The sequence below is a fragment of the Maylandia zebra genome, linkage group LG3, assembly GCF_041146795.1.
Source record: "Maylandia zebra isolate NMK-2024a linkage group LG3, Mzebra_GT3a, whole genome shotgun sequence".
Classification (NCBI taxonomy): domain Eukaryota; kingdom Metazoa; phylum Chordata; class Actinopteri; order Cichliformes; family Cichlidae; genus Maylandia; species Maylandia zebra.
In genome coordinates, this window is record NC_135169.1 from 19,130,867 (window position 1) to 19,148,293 (window position 17,427).

The 17,427-nt window shown below is 40.1% G+C and overlaps 1 protein-coding gene across 4 annotated transcripts; it reads left to right on the forward strand.

The window, feature by feature from the left end:
- Nucleotides 1–1,737: 1,737 nt before the first annotated feature.
- LOC143415116 (uncharacterized) lies at nt 1,738–16,793 on the forward strand. 4 transcript variants are annotated; one of them, XM_076880546.1, is made up of 7 exons: nt 1,738–1,828; nt 9,509–9,609; nt 10,465–10,824; nt 14,696–15,073; nt 15,208–15,291; nt 15,382–15,491; nt 15,570–16,793. In XM_076880546.1, the coding sequence occupies exons 2-7, from the start codon at nt 9,522–9,524 to the stop codon at nt 15,606–15,608; spliced, it is 1,059 nt and encodes a 352-aa protein (XP_076736661.1). In that variant the 5' UTR covers nt 1,738–1,828; nt 9,509–9,521; the 3' UTR covers nt 15,609–16,793. The 4 variants fall into 4 exon arrangements, with proteins under 4 accessions (XP_076736661.1, XP_076736672.1, XP_076736644.1 ...); XM_076880557.1 differs by having other exon boundaries at nt 15,385–15,491; XM_076880535.1 differs by lacking the exons at nt 14,696–15,073; nt 15,208–15,291; nt 15,382–15,491; nt 15,570–16,793 and adding exons at nt 8,993–9,069; nt 12,271–13,498 and having other exon boundaries at nt 1,754–1,828.
- Nucleotides 16,794–17,427: the final 634 nt, after the last annotated feature.

Here is a 17,427-nt window from a genome sequence, read left to right on the forward strand (position 1 = left end):
AAGATGACACTGGACTGGAGATAGATAAAGCAGCAGTGGGATGGACTTCTCCATCTCCATATTTTGGTACCCCACAAAGAATGTGACGTTGAACAACATCCCAGCAGCAACAGGTTTGGTCCCAAGAACTACACACTTTGCCAAGAGTACTGCTGCTGATGTTGAAACTCAGAAACCAGTCTTACTTGTTATCATCTATCGTGCACCTGGGCCTTACAGAGTTTCTCTCTGATTTCTCAGACTTTATATCTGATTTAGTTCTCAGCTCAGATAAAATAATTATTGTGGGTGATTTTAACATCCATGTAGATGCTAAAAATGACAGCCTCAGCATGGCATTTAATCTGTTAATCATTTTCAGCTCTGCTCCACCAGCTCCCCCTGGTGGTTGGGGAACATACTGCCGGTTGGGCACAGTAATAACAGGAACTATTTATACTGTTTGTACGGTGCATAAAACAGTTACATATTTACGTAAACGTATTTATTTGTATAAAAACTGAATTAAGCTGGACAGACTGTGGTTAGTTTGTAATAAAAATACACATTTGGCCTAAATTCACTGCTCTTGTATTGAAGTTTGTGTCACAGTGGGAGACAGGTCACATATTGGCCTTAACACTTATATGACTGGGTAGCATTAGCAATTTACAGCCAGCAGATTCTTTTGTTTGTTTGTTTGTTTGTTTTCTTTCCCTCAAAAAACGGATGGTGTGATAAAACGTTTTTTCAAGCCTTTACTTGGTATTTACTACAAAATATGTGTTGTTTTAATTGTTTGTTAATTTTCCCCAATTTCTTATTTTGTTTGAATTCACTGTTTTGCTTTTGTCTGTAGAAACACTTTGCGTTTTCTACCTCCACATAGTAATAGTTACGCAAACCAAACAAGAAATGCAACAAGACATTTGTAATCTCTTTGTAAACCGGTGATTCATTGTTGTGACATCCCAGGTTCAAGGTACAAGGTTCTTTATTTGTCACATGCATAGTTATACAAGTATAACACACAGTGAAATGTAGCCGGACACGCTCCTCGATATGTGCAAAAATTTGGGGGGGGGGGGGGTGTAGAGGAAGAACATTATATATATATATATATATATATATATATATATATATATATATATATATATATATATATATATATATAGTATAGTATATACACTGGGTGAATGTGCAGCAGCTCCTGTATAGAAAATTCTGAGGATCTTTGGAGAGACCCTGAACTTCCTCAGTTGTCGTAGGTGATACAGGCGCTGCCTAGCCTTTTTGGTCTGGAAAATCCCTCCTTTTGATATATACTTATATATACATGTACTTTTTTTTTCTTTTTTTACTGTTTTATTATAATCATTCGTTGTCAGGTGACATTTAACAACAATTCACTCTGTCATGACAAAGATGTTTTTCTGAAAACAAAAATCACATGACAAATCGCTGACCGCAATTTAAAAAAAAAAAAGAAAAGAAAATTCTAGAACTGTAAACAAATATTGCCAAGGAAACACCAAGCATACCAGTTAACCCGGAAAAGCGTATTGGCTATGTCATTTTAAGCCAATCAACACAGAGAGGGGTGGAGTTTAGATCCGCCCATATTTCCAAAACACACTGAGAGTATTTGAGCAACCGGCGGAGAGAAAATGTGTCAGAGAGAATATTCGGGAGCAGGAGGCAGAAACACAGTCGAGAGGAGCCTTCATTCGTTCATTCAGACTGTGTACTTTATCCACCATGTCTGTGTACAACTCGTTCTTTGAGGACTCTTCGTTCCTGTGGACTTCTATCCTGTGCTCGGCTTTCAGCGTGTGGACTCTGGTTCAGGGTAAGCGGATATTTTAAACGTTACTCTGAGCTGCAGTTTAATAACATTTTATGAATCAAATCAGCCAAATTAACTATTATCAATTTTCCTTTGCCGTGTGGCAGGGCTGTGCAGAGAGGTTTAAAGGGGCGGGTGCTCAAAGTTAAAAAGGGGCACATTGAACCAGGCTGAATAACAACAACACACATTCATCAAGAATCTAATATGGGCAACAAGGCAAAGCAAACGTAGCCGATGCTTTACCTGATGGGTACAATGTTGCTGCTGATAGTGCTGGAGGGCAGGGCTGTGTTGATCTGAGACTGTAGACATTAAAAAGTCCATAGGAGAGATGGTAGCTGATTAAACAAGTCTCATGAGATAATAACAAAATGCAAAGATTGGTGACAGCGCTTGGAACCATAAGGCAACAAAAAACTGTGAGAAATAATTTAGGCTCTACCTGTGATTCACTCTTTGCTTCTCTTCTTCCTTCCATCCCATCATTTCATATATCACTCTCCACTTGCTGTCTATGTGAGAACAAGGCACAACTTGCTATTGCAATAAACTATAATCTAATTATCCACACCTAACAACTCCAGCACTTAATCTATAATAAAATGATGACAGAAAAATATTATAGCCCTGCCTTTAGTAGCCTCACACAGCTCCTACTGTTTCCTCCTCATGTCCTTACCAGCCATGTCTGCACAATGTTATATCCTGAGTAATATTTTTTTTTAAAAATCCATCTAAATAAAACAAACACATGCACGCACACACAGTGACATTTTAGACCTTCTTCAGAATACTGTATATACTATGGGCATCATGGTGCTGATCCAGAATCCTTACATTGTTATTTATTACTAGAGCTACAATAATAAAGCAAAGAGGAGGGGGAAGTAATAAATATGAAATAATGTCATTATGATGATTCCATTTGTTTCACTATCCACTCTGTGCAGGGCAAAGCTTATTACATGTTTAAACTGTAGATACAATCATTTTACTGCTGTAAAATCCAAATTTTGTCTTATTTAAAATATAAATCTAATATAATCTGCTTCTTAATGTATGTTCTTTAAAATACAGCGTGTGTTTTTAATATATTATAATTATAATAATGCATAATTATGTGGGCATGCATATTAGATCGTTTTTAGTGAAATATAATCCCTCCAGAAAGGCAGGAAAAGCCCGGAAACTTACTTTAAAACTAAATATGTTCCCTAAAACGGTGACAGAGCTACAGACCCATGACAGCCTTACACAGGTAGCCAGCAGCTGTGACCAGCACTACATGTGCAGTTAATAAAAGGACAGGTAATGTTTGTCGCGCTGTTGCACACACAGCACGCTCGTTTGTTTCAGTTCGTCAGTTGCAACAAGACAGCTTACCAACGTGTACGTAATAAGCTAATACTCCTGTGTGCTACACACTACAGTGTACGCTGTACACCTTCTTACTGGTTTTGTCGCATCAGTCTGTGTCTCTGAGTTAACTTGTGTTTCTCCTACAGCTCCGGACCGCTAAAAATGCGCGTGCTCTTTGTGAGCTCGTTCCCGGTGTTGTGCCAAAAAGTGATTGTCTGCCAGAAACTGATTGCCGTCCGCGGGAGCGCGCGCAGCTGCTTAAAGCTGCAGCGCCCGGATTACTTGCGTTGCCAGCTACTTCCGTGCAACTGATATAACGTGGGGGGGAAAAACCCAAACACATTTATGCCTTTGTTATTAGGCAAAGGTATGCATTTATGGAGCTTTAACGTTTCTTGTAACCGAATTATGACGCTTATCAGAAGGTTGCTTTCAGTGTGTATCGCATTCACGAATGACTACACGCATCACGATGGAATAATTAATGCCCACAGGTTTAGTATGTCTACTCTCGTTGTTCATATTTGTTATAAGACTGTCGAATAGTAGTTAAAACAATAAAGACCTATTGTGCCAGTATCACCATGACTCTTTCTTGTTTGTGCAGAATAACGACTGAGAACATGGCATTGTAGCGCTACCAAAAAGTGATTGTGGCCTATAACTTGTCACTGAAACAATATTTCGGCTTCAAACTTGTTGGGTATCATCCAAAAGGATGATATGTGGCACATCATATCCCAAACAGTCTCTAAGAAATCCTGAATAACTTTTAAAGGATCATTAATACCCATAATATGCCATTTTAAGCCTGCCAAAAAGTGATTGCCGCCTATATCTTGTCACTGAAACAATGTTTCTGCTTATGCTTGTTTATGCAATGTTTCAGGATGCTTATCAAAATGCTTATGAACTTGCAAATTAAAAACATGATGCATTTAAGGTAACCTTTTTTCATTTTTATTTAAGAGGCGAATTTGTTCTAGTGTGCGATGGCCGAACCTGTTGCTTTTCGTGGAGATAATTTCTCCTGCATTAAGGGACATCCCTTCACATGGCACAGAGGAGGCTGGAGTGCAGAGAAACTGGTAGAGATGCAGTTATACAGTCTACCTGGGCCCCACCAACTATCAGCTAAAGAGAATAAATACATTCAGTTGCTGCACATTTGGCAGACTAACATTTTCAGATTAATTAAACAATAAAATATTTTTTTTTACAACATTACATGTAAACAGTCAAATGGAAGTTTTCTAAAGTTATTTAATGATATTTATATTATGGAAGCAGATTTTTGACATTTTACCTTTTTCCCGTTTTCAGATATAATAAACACGCACAAAACAAAAGCAAACGGCCAGAACACAAAGCTGGAAAACCCACCCGATTGACAAAAATCAACTCAAAATACTCCCACACAACAGAACCTCCTCTATTCCTCGCTGGCTCAAAATCTCTCAGTAGAATGATCAGTGGTTCGCTATCTGTCACCATCAAAACACCACAAATCCCACGAATGATTCGCTTCCTTATAAACCATTGAATCAGATACCGAAGCAGTTAGGTTCTAAATGAAGCTTCGGACGTCACTGATCACGTGACTCTGGCCAAGCGAATCAAGCTTCGATACAGTGCTTCTGAAGCAGTGTGTTGATTTTTTTGACACACGCACCGGAGCTTCAGCTTCAAGCAGGCCATCACTATTATTAAGCTTTTAATGAAATTTTCAGATTGTCTCTGTCAGGGACCCTGGGTCTGACCCAGGCCGCTAAATTTGGACACAGGTATGAAACCGGACGCTGCTTCTTCTTCTTCTTTGGGATTTAAAAGCTGGCATGCAGTGCTGCCCTCTTCTGTTTCAGTTGGTTATTACACTCTTAAATCCTACTACTTATTCCTGTGTCTTTCAGGATTTTACAAAGCTTCAAATGACAAATTAAATTAGTTGTCGACATTTTTAATAGTCGACTAATTGTGGCAGCCCTATTGGTGAATATGTTTTTTTGCACTACAGTGTTTAAATATATGTTATATTCTAAACTATGCAATATATTTAACCTTGTTAATATAAAGTAATTAAATTAGTTGATCCTTTATGTTTCTGTGAGACTGAAGGAGACAAACTTTGAAGTCACTGATGCTTGAAATACTTCCCATGGGTGGTGCAGCAGATACTGGACAGCACATAAAATGTTCTGAGAACTTCAGGGGTCTCATCAAACAGCATAACTGCAGATCAGCCAGTAGATGGCAGCAATCTCCTAAATCAAGACCTGCTTCCACCAACTTTGATTTTTATTATGATTTCTAAATGGTTTATATTTTGTGCTGTAGATTGTTTTATGGTAACAGTGTATTCATAACAAAGTGAAGAGATGTTCATGCTGTCTGTATTATTTCATTTTTTTATTTTATTTATTATTTAAGTTTTTTTTTTCTTCACGTTTCACATCAGCTGCTGATTACTGACAGACATCCAGCTGTTCTGTCACATCTGTTTACTGAATGAACTTCAGCTTCTGATGAGAATGGGCAAGGATTTCAGTCTCTAGATGTGCAAAGCTGGTAGAGACATACCCCAAAAGACTGGCAGCTGTAATTGCAGCAAAAGGTGGTTCTTCAAAGTATTGACTCAGGGGGCTGAATAATTATGCACACCCCACTTTGCAGTTATTTATTTGTAAAAAATGTTTGGAATCATGTATGATTTTTGTTCCACTTCTCACGTGTGCACCACTTTGTGTTGGTCTTTCATGTGGAATTCCAATAAAATTGATTCATGTTTGTGGCTGTAATGTGACAAAATGTGGAAAAGTTAAAGGGGGCCGAATACTTTTGCAAGCCACTGTAGGCTTTCTTGACTTGACTTGACTTCCTTACAGGCAGACCTCAGTCAGTCAGAGTTGGTACAATGACATCAGGTACAAAGATAGTGAGCACAGTGACTCCCCAAGGCTGTGTGCTCAGTCCACTCTTGTACACGCTCTTCACCAGGATCCCCAATTATACATCAGCGGGATTCTGGTGGAGAGGGTGAAGACCTTCAATATATTTACAGAAGACCAATTATGAGCTATTGAGCCATCGGCCCCCGGGGGCCAACCCCCTGAACTTATAATAGCGTATAATGAACTGTTCCTTGAGCTCCTGTCTTGTTGGTGGACATTTGGTTTTGGACTGTTCCCTGTGCTCCTGTGCCCTTGATGGATATTTTGTTTTGGACCCTGGACCCCAAAGGTTTAATATGAAGTTTATTACACAAAGATGTTTTAGTGCTTTAGTGCATTGAGTTTTTAAGACTACAAAGCTCTTTATCTGAATGCCAACGAGATGTGGAGTCACCGCCGTCTTCCACCCAGGAACAGCTGAACTGTGAACTTTTGTGCTGTCGCTCCCACGTCGACCTTCTGATCTCTATGGACACTGCCTCCTTGGACTCCAGCATTTTTTTGTTTTGAACTGTTTTTGTATATTTCTGGACTCAGTTTTGGAAAGCTGTTGGCTTTCAGCCCTGATCGTGTCCGTGCCGTCGGGTGAGAAAGGCGACATCTCACTGATTCTGATGTTTTGGCAGGTCCGCGCTTTGTGTTTATGCCCTTTTTGCACTGATTCTATCATGAACTAGCTCTGTGCAGGCAGACAAGGACCCAAATGCAAAACTCATGAGCATGAGTCCAAAACTGAGAAGAAGGTCGACGCGGGAGCGACAGCACAAAAGTTCACTGAACTTTTGTTCAGTGAACTGCAGTTTCAGACACTCCTACAGCATATGACAGTTTTTTGTTTTTGTTTTTTTTAATAAGTTTTTTTTTAAACACGTGTTTTCAAAATTGGAGTTCAAGTTATTTTTACTTCCAACAGTGTTAACATACTACACAGGTCATGAACAAGATTTTTTTTAATTTTCATTGTAAGTGGGCTAAAGCAGTTAATTAAAAGTAGTCTAACATAAATGTAAATGCTGTAATTTGATTATTTCAATAAACCGTGCAACCTGGATGGATTTGATGCTGGCGTGACCACAGTGCACACGTCTGCTGTTGCTCACAGTGGTCCTAGGGACCGCTCAGGGAGTTTGTGTATTCGCTCAGATACATGAAAAATTAGAGGGAACATTACCTGGGTTCCCTCTTTACTCTGGCAACTGGTACAAAGATAACAGCGCACAGTCGTCATCAACAGTGTGTGATACAACTGCACATTCAATTCTCCATCTTGGGATTATTTTCTTTTGCTGAGGCATGCACTGTGCAGCGATTTGGGACCTGGAGTAACAATGGAGTTGCGGTATTTGTCCACATCAATTTTGAGGAAATTCATTAAGCTGTTTTCTAACTCTCTTAGACTATACTACACGCTACTATGTCACTGGTGATTACAACACAGCTTCAGTTATTCTGTTTCATGACACGGGGCACAAACCCAGTACACCTCAGTCCCAGAGCCACAAACAGGAGGTGTGGGACTTTAGCAACTGGATAAACCAAAAGAGATCTCGGAATGTTTTTGTTGTGTCCTCATGGCGACCAATGACACGCCCCAAAATTACGCATGACGTCTTAATAAGATCGTCTCCCTGACAGCCACTCAGCAGTCGCGTTTAGGAGCGGAGGAAGTCCGAGTCGCCCCGTCAGTCTCTGCTAGTGATTGGCAGATGAAGCTTCATGAAGCACTGAAGCTTTTCATCCAATTGGTTCACCCCAGTGCAAAGCTTCTTGAAGCTTCATTTGCTCTAGCAGGACACCTACTGGACGTAAAAATATTAGTTGGCATGAATTTGAAGAGTGTGGCCTTTTGCACACAGCCTGTAAATGTCAACAACAAAAGGAGTGTGTAAAACATGTATATTGTAGTGATGGCAGTATACTGTGTATATTTATACTGGCAGTATGGAAAATGATCATTTACTGTGAGGTGAGGTGTGGTTGGGTGTGGACAGTGGTTGTGCTTTTGTAACGTTGAGGTATGGACAGCTACACACTGAGGCCTCAGTCCTGCCTGTTCACATTTTATTCTGTAAAAACTAAATTTTCACTGCTTTTATGACCTTTTAGTGGGGAGAACATAGCTAAGATTTAATGATTTAACAAATCTTTTGAATCCTTTGTCCTCCACAATGCTAAATGGCTGGGAGTCCTCCATCACCATGCTGACCAGGTCTTCATCTATTTGAGATTGTTCTCCTGAGGAAAGACAATAAAGACAAAGCACAAATATAAATATCACACACGTAACTTATTACAGTTGTATAATATTGTTATATCATTTAGTAACATTACAGCATGCTATATTATCATTTCATTTGATGGCTCACCTGGTCTTGCTCCACAATCGGTGTTCCCCTTATTCTCATGCAAAGCTCTGTAGTGCCTAAGCATGGATGAGGTGTTGTTGTTATATCCCAGCTCCCTGGCACATAGCAAACACTTCACCTTGTACAAAAGTCAAGACAGCTTAACACAAATTGTATTGCACCATCAGTATCATGAAAATACATCTTCTGTAGAAATTTACATACCTTGTTGGGAGGAATAAGATCAAAATGTTCCCACACAGGGGAGGACATCCTCCTCTTCTTAGCTGGCTCCATTCTCTCCTGACTTTCTCTCTTCACTCTCATAAACCTCCAAACGGTCTCCAAACTCTCACTAACCGCAACTCTCCATCAAACACCCACATTTTTGAATGAAGTCTGAGGGGTCAGACTTTTCTGTCCTAGAGATAAATATCTATACAGACGTCACTGGATTCAACTGAATTCCAACCATTTGTTTAAGCTTTTCCCACTAATGTGCTGTTTATCAGAGATGAAGACGTCAGCTGCTCCTGCAAACACAGTTGGTAAAATCTTCTCTGCTGGAAAACCGTGATGATGTTTCCAGGTAACAGAGGTTCAGTCAGTTTCTTACACAGAATTTCATTTAGAAAAGAAAAACTTAGTTTTTTTTAATCCAGCAACATTTGATTTTTGTCTGATTTTGCCAGATTTGACCACACTTTCCTGTTCAGAATAAATAAAAACAGATTTATGATGGTTTGTGGGGATTTCTAAAGCATGTTCCTGTAAATTATCTCTGCATGCTGCTCACTGTGTTGTATTTTTCTGATTTCAGTTTAGTTTTCAATCGTTTTAGAGATTTTTAGGTGTTGCTCAGGATTCCCCTCACTCTTGAACTTAGTAGATTTCTGTTGGTTGTTGGTGTTGTTGCTCGCAGCCACCAGCTAACATTAGTAGTTGGTCAGTATCGTAGCGGCTGACATGCTGCTGAACATGCAGCATGTCTGTGTGTTGAGATGTAACAGTTATATTTTTGTCTGCAGCCTGAATGTGAAAATGAAGAAGAAGATCTGGATCATGGATTTCATGCCTTTCCTTGTGGTCCCACTGTGGACTTCAATTCTTCACTTGGATTTTGTTAAAGGTAAATAACGTTTCTATTACGTTCTAGTTCATTGGATTAGCACAGACTCTGTGTTTACCTTATTTACTGTATTTCCATGAATGTTAGCACACATTTCAATAAACCACTGCATCCATTTCACATTTTCCTACAAAGAATTGAAAGCAATAAAATGCAGCTCAATACTTCCACAGCTTTGTATTCACAAGCTGCACGGTTTATTTCGCAGACCAAATTTAATGCTGGGATATTTTAATGTAGTCCTTGCTACTGTCTTGCTTAACATAAGCATTCCTACCAGGTCATGAGTATTTGGTCTTATTTGGAACAAGTTCTGAATGTTGTGGGACAAAGATTTATTTGCTGCTTTGTACATTGTGCAGTTCTGACGTCAACCAAGTCTTTAAATTTAAGAATATTACATTTGAGGAAAAGTGGATTTGCTGGTTCTCTTGAAGTGGTTTTACTTATTATCCTTATTGCTCTTCTTTGCAGAATGTATGTGTTTCCCCACACTTACACAATATATAATTCAAGGAAGTCTAATGGGACAATACTGTGTGTGTGTGTATGTGTGTGCGTGCGTGTGTACATGTGTGTGTATATGTATTTATGTATATATATATATTTATTTTCTATTGGTCAAATATGTGGGATTCCCAAATATTATCAATTTTGTTTGTACTCAGTTTCAATGTTGATTTATTATAGTCAAACCAAGTTTGTATCCTCAGCAAACAATAAGATTTTCAATTAGTTTGAAATTTCACATATATGTCAGTAATGTACAATATGGACAGGAGCATGTCAGGAAAAAAAAGTTCTGATGTTGTATAAAGTTGTGAGTGTGTCTGCTCCTCTCTGTCTCCTCAACAGGATCATTTGTAGTGGATGTGACACAGAGCTCCTATCAGGCAGAGGAGAACCACAACATCACACTGGAGTGGACGTTCACCACCAAACCAGACACGTCCCTCTCATCACTGAAGGTCTTCTGTATCCTGAATAATGGCCATAAATCCTGGACTTTTTATCATCTTTTTGATGGTGTCGAGTTCTCAGAGGATCAGGACAAAAAGTTTTCAGGACGAGTCCAGAGTGACAAAGACGGCCTCAGAGAAGGACGAATCAGACTCCAGCTGTCCAGACTCAGGACTGAGGACTCGGGTCTGTACCTGTGTGAGGTGGACACAGGTTATGGTCGCGGCTACAACAGCTGCAGACTCACCGTCTCTGGTAAGACAATTCACTTATACACATGTGATCAATGAACTTGAGATAAGAATGTATATGTAAATGTTACACCAAATAAACAGAAGATTATTGGTTTCGTTTTACAGCTGTACCAGGGGTTATATTTCTTTGTTCTTTGTGTACATTGACTCGTTATCATGTGCTCGAATCTGATGGTAATTAGTGTGAATGCTTTATTATCTTTATTATTATTATTATTATTATTATATATTTTTTAAATGGTTTCTTTGAACTCTACGGCGTTTGTCTTTTTTTTTTTTTTTTTTTTTGGCCTGTCCCATTTGGTTCTTTAGCCGTCAGAATTGTTGTCTGAAGACCAACAAGGATACCCAATGGATTTACTTTGCCAAATGGATCATCGTGGCATTGCCGTATTGGTCCATTTGATCGATCTTTGTTTTTATTATTTATTATATTTTATTTTCAGATGTTACAGACGGGACAGACATGAGTGAGGGATAGGAAAGGGAGAAAGAAAGAGGAAGGAAAGGAAAAACAGAAGGGGAGAGGGACAGTGAGAAAGGGGGGGAGAAAAAAAATAAAAATCTCCTGGATCCTGGATGGAACAACTGTACTTCACTGGCTTCAGTCAGATTCCTGTCGTTTCAAGGTATTCGTAGGAGCCAGAATCTCAGAAATTCAAAACCTCACAAACAGCCAAGACTGGAGATACATCAATTCAGCCACAAATCCTGCTGATGATGTTACGAGAGGTAAATCCCTGAAAGAGTTCCTTAGCCCAAACAGGTGGACCGAGGGTCCCTCGTTTCTGCATGCACCTTCGAATAACTGGCCCACAGTTACAGATCTCCATCCGGATGATGATCAGACTGAGTTAAAGAAAGCCTACTTCTTTGGTATTGTCAGTATACCCTCCCATACATACACACCCAGCTTCAGAACCTATCAAGAGCTATTGGATTTCACGGCTCGTTCACTCTCCAACCAAAAGGGTAACATTCCTTCTGCAGCAGAACAAGAAATCCTTCGTCAGGCACAACTGGACAGTTTCGGTGAAGATTTGGCCCATTTGCAGTCAGACAAACCCCTTTCATCCGACAGCCGTCTATTGTGTTTGTCACCAGTGCTGTGCAAGAATTCTGAACTTATCCATGTAGGAGGCCAATTACGGCAAAGCCCAGACTTGGAATTGAATGTCATTCACCCAATAGTACTTGATCCTGCTCATCCAGTGACCAAACTGATCATACAAAAATTATAATGACAAACTGCATCATGCTGGTTCAGAAAGACTTTTTGCTGAACTACGTCGGAAATTCTGGATTCTCAGAGGAAGGGAAGCAGTACGCAGGCATCAGTATAGCTGCGCTGCATGTCAGAAATGGAGAGCACAGCCCATCATTCCAAAAATGTTAGACTTGCCTGCTGCTCGTCTTAGGTTATTCAAACCACCTTTCTACTCCACAGGAATAGACTGCTTTGGACCATACAAGGTCAAGACCGGCCGCAGATCGGAGAAAAGGTGGGGAATAATATTCAAATGTCTCACCACTCGGTGCATACATCTTGACCTCCTAAACAGCATGGATACCGACTCATTCCTCATGGCCCTCCAACGATTCATTTCTCGACGAGGAACACCCCTGGAAATCATATGTGATCAAGGAACTAACTTCAAAGGAGGAGATAAGGAACTATGGGCAGCCTTTAACAACCTTGCTCCGACTCTACAGCCGGTCCTGATGACTAAAAGAATCCATTTCAAATTCAATCCCCCGCATGCACCCCATTTCGGTGGAGCCTGGGAGAGGGAGATACGTTCTGTGAAGAATGCTCTGAAGAGAACCATTGGTGCCCAAATGTTCACTGAAGAGGTCTTAAGAACAGTCCTAATTGAGGTTGAAGGCATTCTTAACTCAAAACCCCTAGGCTATGTATCCTCAGACATTGCGGATATTGACCCCATAACCCCAAACCTTCTCCTTATGGGCCGACATGATTCGTCACTTCCCTTAGTATCCTATTCTGATTCTGACCTCCTAGGTCGACGACGATGGCGACATGCACAAATATTGGCAGATCACTTCTGGCGGCACTTCATAAAAGACTATCTACTATCCCTCCAAAGAAGACCCAAATGGCAGAAGGAGAACCCAGATCTCACATAGAACTCTGTTGTCATGATTATGGATTCACACCTTCCACGTGCCCTTTGGCCTGTAGGGAGAGTGACACGCTTGCTGAAAAGCTCAGATGACCGCATCAGAACTGTGGAGGTCTTAGTACAGGATAAAACCTATATCCGCCCTGTCTCCTGTCTGATCCCCCTGCCCCCGCTTCCTGACGAAGATCGATCCTGACCATATCAACATATTTCTCTCTAGAAAATATGGGGGCGGCTGTTGTAGAGACCCACCCTTTGGCAAATCCCAGCACACCCACTCACTTCACCAGATGCACCTTGTTTAGTTCTCTCACCTTTGATTGGGTGTGGTGCTTGTCCTCGATTGCACTCACCTGTCACACATTATATGTCACACATTATATAAGGACTGCATTCACTTTTGGCTCACTCTTTCTTCACTTCCACACGGGGCGGCAGCTGAGCTGTGGCAGTCCATGTGTGTCTTTGTTTCCTTCCTTCTTTGCCTTATTTATTTGAGAATAAAAGGAGAACCCTGAGAATAATTCTGAATTAGATGGCTGCTTATTCTTATTCTAACCGGATGAGCCCATGATGCTGATTGCTTAAGCCCTGAACCCTCCTTCCTTCAAAACAATTATCACCAGATGTTTCGGGTGAAACCGCTGTGAGACCTTGCCTCATCCTATCATGTGATCCATTGAAATCGACTGGTGCAAGATGTGAGTGGGCGTTAAGGTGTCTGGGGAGGATCTCAAAACTGGATTATAGATGGCAGACAGTTGGTGTCGTAAACCACCGCCTCTGTTCAAAGACAGTCGCTCACAGTGGACATAGATGGCGTCTTTCACTCCTCTTTCAAACCATCTGTCCTCTCTGTCCAATATGTGAACATGGATGACTGACAACTTACACAGACATAATGAACATTTAAATAAAGCTCAATCCAAGTATAATCCAATGAAAGTGATACATTAATGAAATTAAAATATTTACTGTTTAAAAGGCAGATTTAATCTCATTACAAAGTTACAGGCAACAGTTCATCCTTGGGGGTGGGACATAAATATTAGATGGTAATCCAACCAAGACGATGAGATATTTCAGTCCAACAGAAATCAGCATTCTCTCTTTATAAAAAAAAAAATCACATATTTAAAAAAAAAACCAAATTGCATGTTACATAACAAAAATAACATGACTTTGTTTATTCCCCGAATCCAAACGTTCCTTACATAAACGCTTGAGTTGAAGACAGTAGGAATGGTTTTGGTTCTTCGAAGAGGTCTTCTCCAGGTCTAAATACTGACAGGAAGTCGCAGGTATTTCAGCTTCGAGGTGGTCCTGTGAGTCGCTGAGCCACCCTACCAACATGGTTTATTAAGAGCCAAAGTGCCACAGTGTGACCAGGATGTTCCAGGTGTTTCAAATAAGAGTTAAAGCATCTGCATGAACATAAAACGGGAAAAATAATTCTGGCAGCCTTTAACGCAAGGGCTTGAGACTACGATAATCTGGATGGCTGAAAACCTTCACAGATATGTCACTACTTCATTTAAACTGAAGGATTAAACAGTTCTTTTTACCAAATATACTGAGGAGTAGTTGTTTCGTTTAATTTGGTCCCAGAAACACTTCTGCGGTAACAGCACAAAGACTCATGGGGCTGTTAATGATCTTCAGGTCTTCACGGTGTAACTCTACAGGGGTCTGTGGGAATTCGGGAGGTTTAATTTTCCATATTTCCAGGTGAGGTTCTGGTGATTGGGTCAAATCTTCCAATCATCGCTGCTCCGGGTGATGATGTCATCCTGCCGTGTCACCTGGAGCCCATGTTCGATGTCCAGGGTATGACGGTGGAGTGGTCCAAACCCGACCTGAAGCCCAACCCGTCGGACCGTCTGAGCCGAGTGGAGTATGTTCACCTGTACAGGGACAGGCAGGAGGTTCCCGACATGAAGATGGCCTCGTACTTCAGGAGGACGGAGCTGTTCATGGACGACATGAAACACGGGAACATTTCACTGAAGATCCTGAACGTGTCGGAGGAAGACAACGGCAGATACAGATGTTTCATCCCCAAGCTGCGGAGCAGATTGAAAGCTGCTGTTGTTGAACTTGTAGTCGGTCAGAAGATTTGTTCAATCCAAACTGAACTTTCAGACTTGGAATCATGCTTTGTGTATTATTTTAACTCATTTCCAAACTTTCAGTCTCATTTTATCAGCTTATTATAACTCTAGTGTTTATGGTCTTTTTAGATCCAAATTTTGCTAAAACCTCCACGACGGAGACGCCATTGCACTTCCAAACTCCAGATCCTCAGGACGCGACTCCAGCAAACGGTGAGAAGTCAAATTTTCTCTGTCACTTGTGTTTGGGTGACATTTTTTTGTCCATTTGTGGTAACCTTGTTTATTTCTCGTCTACGTCAGCAGGTCGATCCAGGGTCTCTGTGGTCGCCGTTGTCATCACCTTCATGTCGGTTCTGGTTGTCGTCGCTTTTTCTGCGTGTTTCTCTCGCTGCCTTCATCAGAAATTAAATGTAAGTAAGAAACAAATAAAACACAAACATGTTGTTGCTTCCTGTTAGACTGACTCATTATTCAATTTCTTTCAACAGAAGCTTTCAGAAGGCAAAACGACCCAAAGCCAAGTATAACTATTCCAGGTGCCTTGCGAACGTTGGTGTTAATGGAGCCGAGACCATTTGAGATTTATCTTTCCTGGATCTTCACAGTCAAGTGGGAAATTTAAACCAGCAGCCACTGGCAGACACTCGGGCCAAGCAGCACTGAGGTCATCATAAAGGCAGTGGATTTTATTTATCGAGCTCATTTTCAAAGAAAAAGAACATTTAAGGACTTTCTAGTCCCTTTAATGCAAGACTGAAGAAAACCTCCTCTGCTCAAGATGTAGAAGGATGAAGATCATATTTATTTTTATGGATTTGTATTAACTTGAAGACTTAAAATTCTAACTTATTAAAGTTTTACACCTTACTGGTTAAGGACAAAGTAATTCTTCCTAAAAGCTACTAGTGATGGACAAATTAAAAGAGGAAGTCCTCCCTGAAATCGATTTGCTGCTTTATTTAGAAAGTTTTATTGGACATTTCCAGCTCAGTGTGTTGGAAAAAGATTTTTCTATCAGTGTGGATCTTGGAGATGCAGAAGATTGTAAAAACATCAACAGGATTTGATGTAACCATAAAGTTTGGAAACCACATTCAGGACTTTTTGTTTCTTCATGTTTACCAAATCAGTTTAATGCAAGTCTGAATCAAAACAGGTCGGTTATCGTGACACTGATGTGGAGAAAGTGTTTACTTACAAAGGCTGTCCTGGATGACATCATGTAACTGATTTTCACACAAGACTTTGTTTTTAAACTAATTTATTAAATTTAGCTTGAAATTGGCTGGTGGGCAGATCTCTACGACAGAGTCAATGCATTTCTTAAGCTGATACAGAGCTCCGGTTTATGTAAGGAAAACTAGAAGTGTCTATATTTTTTCATTTTAAGTTACAAAATAAAGATACAAACAGATTCTGATTTAAATTTTTGTTGCAGTTATCAGTGATAATTTCGTCATGTACATTTGATCTACCTCTGGTAAACGACACAGCTAGCTCCCATTCTCCTTGTTTCTCATGGAAATGCAACAAAATATCAGCGCTTATAGAAGAGTAGAGCAGACATGTTGTGATTAAAGTTGTGTGTCTTTGTGTTCTTTGTGCATCTGTTCTGTTGTGTACAGATGGATACTGGGACTGTTCACAGTTTTGAAGATTTTATATAAAGTTCATTCTCGGATGGATTTAAATAAAGTTATTTTTTATATGAATACAGTGACTGTGTGTGTGTACTCATATTCAATTCTCTGTGAATATCTATTTTAAAATCATTGGTCTCACACGTGCTTTTTTACACCATTTGAAGCAGAACCATCATCTGAAGCTTTGTTTTTTGGTATTTACATGTCCTGTACAGTTTCTCGCTCTGTGGCGAGCTAGTTTTCCTCGCTTTGCATGCAGTTTAAAGACAATCTGTGACCCTCCCTGCTTCCCTCACAGCCTCTATGGGGAAAACACTCATATTACTAATAAGACTTACAGTAAAATATGATTGCTCACAAGAGTGACACAACTCCTGTTTTTCCCATGCATTATAATTTTACTAAACTTTAGGCAACATTACAGAATAATGGATGAGAAAATGTGCGAGGGAGGATTAATGCTTGGGCGAGACAGTCTGGGAAGAATAGTTTCTTGTTTCACGTGGGTTTTTATTCCACATGACTCATTATTTTAAGATCTTTAGCTGATAATGTTTAGCACCTTCAGGCGAGTGTTGTTGTGATTTGGTGCTATATAAAAAACATTGAACTGAACTGAACTGAGAAAATAATGAACTCAGTGTTTTACACTCATCTCCCTCAGTCATAATGTGACTCATATATTAGTTCAAATGGAACAGTA